Source organism: Perca fluviatilis, chromosome 12 (assembly GCF_010015445.1).
Source record: "Perca fluviatilis chromosome 12, GENO_Pfluv_1.0, whole genome shotgun sequence".
In the NCBI taxonomy this organism is placed as follows: domain Eukaryota; kingdom Metazoa; phylum Chordata; class Actinopteri; order Perciformes; family Percidae; genus Perca; species Perca fluviatilis.
In genome coordinates, this window is record NC_053123.1 from 33,223,237 (window position 1) to 33,228,236 (window position 5,000).

Genomic DNA, 5,000 nt, shown 5'->3' on the forward strand with positions numbered 1-5,000 from the left:
CTACTGGTGGTCCCACGCACTCGTTTAAAGGTGGAACGCCTTTCCTATTACCTTACGTTCTGCAGTCTCGGTTGATGCTTTTAGAAAGCAGCTGAAGACACACTTGTTTCAACTGGCTTTTGTCTCATGTTTCTAATTTGGGGTCTTTTAGTCTTTTAATCTTCATTGGAATTGTATTTGTTTTTTGCTTGTTTATTTCCTGTTTTGGATCCTACTGTATTTTAATCACATGTCTTTTGTGTGAAGCACATTGTGACTCTGTCTGTAAAAGGTGCTATATCAAATAAATTATTAACCATAAATCACACTTTATGGTATACAGTGCTTTGCGAAAGTATTCGGCCCCCTTGAACGTTTCGACCTTTTGCCACATTTCAGGCCTCAAACATAAAGATATAAAACTGTAATTTTTTGTGAAGAATCAACAACAAGTGGGTCCCAATTATGAAGTGGAACGAAATTAATTGGCTATTTCAAACTTTTTTAACAAATAAAAAACTGAAAAAGTGGGCGTGCAAAATTATTCAGCCCCTTTACTTTCAGTGCAGCAAACTCTCTCCAGAAGTTCAGTGAGGATCTCTGAATGATCCAATGTTGACCTAAATGACTAATGATGATAAATAGAATCCAGCTGTGTGTAATCAAGTCTCCTCATATAAATGCACCTGCTCTGTGATAGTCTCAGAGGTCCGTAAAGCGTAGAGAGCATCATGAAGAACAAGGAACACACCAGGCAGGTCCGAGATACTGTTGTGGAGAAGTTTAAAGCCGGATTTGGATACAAAAAGATTTCCCAAGCTTTAAACATCCCAAGGAGCACTGTGCAAGCGATAATATTGAAATGGAAGGAGTATCAGACCACTACAAATCTATGAAGACCCGTCCGCCCTCTAAACTTTCAGCTCATACAATGAGAAGACTGATCAGAGATGCAGCCAAGAGGCCCATGATCACTCTGGATGAACTGCAGAGATCTACAGCTGAGGCGGGAGACTCTGTCCATAGGACAACAATCAGTCGTATACTGCACAAATCTGGCCTTTTATGGAAGAGTGGCAAGAAGAAAGCCATTTCTTAAAGATATCCATAAAAAGTGTCGTCTCAAAGTTTGCCAAAAGCCACCTGGGAGACAACACCAAACATGTGGAAGAAGGTGCTGTGGTCAGATGAAACAAAATCGAACGTTTTGGCAACAATGCAAAACGTTATGTTTGGCGTAAAGCAACACAGCTCATCACTCCTGAACCCACCATACCCCACTGTCAAACATGGTGGTGGCAGCATCATGGTTTGGGCCTGCTTTTCTTCAGCAGGGACAGGGAAGATGGTTAAAATTGATGGGAAGATGGATGGAGCCAAATACAGGACCATTCTGGAAGAAAACCTGATGGAGTCTCGCAAAAGACCTGAGACTGGGACGGAGATTTGTCTTCCAACAAGACAATGATCCAAAACATAAAGCAAAATCTACAATGGAATGGTTCACAAAAAAACATATCCAGGTGTTAGAATGGCCAAGTCAAAGTCCAGACCTGAATCCAATCGAGAATCTGTGGAAAGAACTGAAAAATGCTGTTCACAAACGCTCTCCATCCAACCTCACTGAGCTCGAGTTGTTTGCAAGGAGGAATGGGCAAAAATGTCAGCTCTCGATGTGCAAAACTGATAGAGACATACCCCAGCGACTTTACAGCTGTAATCGCGCAAGCGCAAAAGGTGGCGCTACAAAGTATTAACTTAAGGGGCTGAATAATTTTGCACGCCCAATATTTCAGTTTTTTATTTGTTTAAAAGGTTTGAAATATCCAATAAATTTCGTTCCACTTCATGATTGTGTCCCACTTGTTGTTGATTCTTCCCAAAAAATTACAGTTTTATATCTTTATGTTTGAGGCCTGAAATGTGGCAAAAGGTCGAAAAGTTCAAGGGGGCCGAATACTTTCGCAAGGCACTGTAGTATAGCAGTCCCTCCAGAAAAACGTGATAATGCGATTGCATAATTCAATGCATAATCAGCCAAAGTCTGCATATTTATATATATTTTTTTCAAATATGCCGCACTTTCGCTGCATAAATTCCCGATTTCTGCACAAAATATATTGCATGATTTCATAATCACCACATTTTCTTTGAAAAAGTCCCATAATATATCTTAGCAGAAAGTTGAAAAATGTTGCGTTTACTTCACACAAGAGCAGCCATTTTCCCCTGTTGCCATGGGAACGTTATGAAGTGACGTTATGAAGTGACGTAATTACGCGACATGAACATCATCGAAAAGCAGGGGGGGGGGGGAATCACTGTTTTTCTCTTTTTCATCAAACTGTAGTTTTTGCAAGTTCCCGCAATATCATCGCATAAAATTGCATAAATATCATATAGCATATTCCATCAGCATTTTTTAAGAAAACGTGCCACATAATCAAGGATTTTTGCCCCGCAACAATCACAAAAATACTCTGCATTTTTCTGGAAGGACTGGTATAGGATGGCTCTCTGAATGAGAGAGAAAATGGGTTCTTTTTCAACCTAATGTGGAAAAACTTCTAATGGCAGAAAGATTTGTTAAAAATGACACCCAGATTTCTTTGCGTATATGAACATTTAAAGTCAGAGGGCCTGAGAGAAATGGCTCCAGTTGGCTGTGTGCTTTGCTGTTTATCTCACAGTGTCATTCATGAAGTGAACACCAGAGGGCGCCAGAGTATGAAATGATATTAAATCCTGCATGCACTATCCAAGGTGAATTTAGAAGGTGGATGTGATGTTTTTTGTTTTTTTTCCTGCAGAGTTTTTGATGACAATGGAAGTGGAGGGATACCCGAGAGGAGAAGATCTGGACATCCCTGCCTGAAAACCTGTCTGTCTGTCTGTCTGTGTGTGTGTGTGTGTGTGTGTCTGCCTGTCTGTCTGTTTGTCTGTCTGTCTGTCTGACTTTCTGTGTGTGTGTGTGTGTGTGTGTGTGTGTGTGTGTGTCTGTCTGTCTGTCTGTCTGTGTGTGTGTGTGTGTGTGTCTGCCTGTCTGTCTGTCTGTCTGACTTTCTGTGTGTGTGTGTGTGTGTTTGTTTGTCTGCCTGTCTGTCTGTCTGTCTGACTGTCTGTCAGTCTGACTGTCTGTGTGTGCGTGTGTGTCTGTGTGTCTGTCTGTTTGTCTGTTTGTCTGCCTGCCTGTCTGTGTGTCTGTCTGTCTGTCTGACTGTCTGTGTGTGTGTGTGTGTGTGTGTGTGTGTGTGTCTATCTGTCTGTCTGCCTGCCTGTCTGTGTGTCTGTCTGTCTGAATTTTACTGTACTATATCTATTTTGTATTTACTCTATGTTGTTGACAGTAGCAGTACTTTGCCTTATTATTTATTCCCTTTTGTTACATATTTATTGACTGTACACAACAAATACAATAACATGTATTTTTACTATTAACACCTGAAGTGATAAAGGTACTCGCGTATTACAAAGAAGTACAAAATGTAAACCATGTCAATCTTTTAACAATGCATTCATTATGTACTGCACACTCCTTGCAAGTGATAACTTACTTTGGTAATAAACACGATTATACCCTGAAGTCTGCAATCATGGGACTTGTGTTCAGCTTGGGCATATGAAAAGATAATTCTACTTGTACCCAGGAAACAGGTGTTCATGTCCTGGAAGAAGTTAAGGAGAAAACACAAGACTTTCACCCAGGAAACAGGTGTTCATTTCCTGAAGAAGTTAAGGAGAAAACATAAGACTTTCACCCAGGAAACAGGTGTTCGTGTCCTGGAAGCAGTTAAGGAGAAAACATAAGACTTTCACCCAGGAAACAGGTGTTCGTGTCCTGAAGAAGTTAAGGAGAAAACACAAGACTTTCACCCAGGAAACAGGTGTTCGTGTCCTGAAGAAGTTAAGGAGAAAACACAAGACTTTCACCCAGGAAACAGGTGTTCGTGTCCTGAAGAAGTTAAGGAGAAAACACAAGACTTTCACCCAGGAAACAGGTGTTCCTGTCCTGAAGAAGTTAAGGAGAAAACACAAGACTTTCACCCAGGAAACAGGTGTTCATGTCCTGAAGAAGTTAAGGAGAAAACACAAGACTTTCACCCAGGAAACAGGTGTTCATGTCCTGAAGAAGTTAAGGAGAAAACACAAGACTTTCACCCAGGAAACAGGTGTTCATGTCCTGGAAGAAGTTAAGGAGAAAACACAAGACTTTCACCCAGGAAACAGGTGTTCATGTCCTGGAAGAAGTTAAGGAGAAAACACAAGACTTTCACCCAGGAAACAGGTGTTCATGTCCCTGAAGAAGTTAAGGAGAAAACACAAGACTTTCACCCAGGAAACAGGTGTTCATGTCCTGGAAGAAGTTAAGGAGAAAACACAAGTCTTTCACCCAGGAAACAGGTGTTCATATCCTGAAGAAGTTAAGGAGAAAACACAAGACTTTCACCCAGGAAACAGGTGTTCGTGTCCTGAAAAGTTAAGGAGAAAAACACAAGACTTTCACCCAGGAAACAGGTGTTCATGTCCTGAAGAAGTTAAGGAGAAAACACAAGACTTTCACCCAGGAAACAGGTGATCATGTCCTGAAGAAGTTAAGGAGAAAACACAAGACTTTCACCCAGGAAACAGGTGTTCATGTCCTGGAAGAAGTTAAGGAGAAAACACAAGACTTTCACCCAGGAAACAGGTGTTCATGTCCTGGAAGAAGTTAAGGAGAAAACACGAGTCTTTCACCCAGGAAACAGGTGTTCATATCCTGAAGAAGTTAAGGAGAAAACAAAAGACTTTCAGCCAGGAAACAGGTGTTCATGTCCTGAAGAAGTTAAGGAGAAAACACAAGACTTTCATTCAGGAAACAGGTGTTCATGTCCTGAAGAAGTTAAGGAGAAAACACAAGACTTTCACCCAGGAAACAGGTGTTCGTGTCCTGGAAGAAGTTAAGGAGAAAACACAACTTTCACCCAGGAAACAGGTGTTCATGTCCTGAAGAAGTTAAGGAGAAAACACAAGACTTTCACCCA

At 41.1% G+C, this 5,000-nt stretch overlaps 1 protein-coding gene across 1 annotated transcript in view; it reads left to right on the forward strand.

The window, feature by feature from the left end:
• The window catches only part of tmem237a (transmembrane protein 237a), an 18,914-nt gene extending 15,979 nt beyond the window's left edge, over positions 1 to 2,935 (forward strand). Inside the window, exon 11 of the mRNA XM_039818929.1 lies at positions 2,790 to 2,935. Within this exon, the coding sequence (XP_039674863.1) occupies positions 2,790 to 2,854 (65 nt within the window). The 3' untranslated portion in view covers positions 2,855 to 2,935. The remainder of the gene's footprint in view (positions 1 to 2,789) is intronic.
• The last annotated feature ends 2,065 nt before the right edge of the window (positions 2,936 to 5,000 follow it).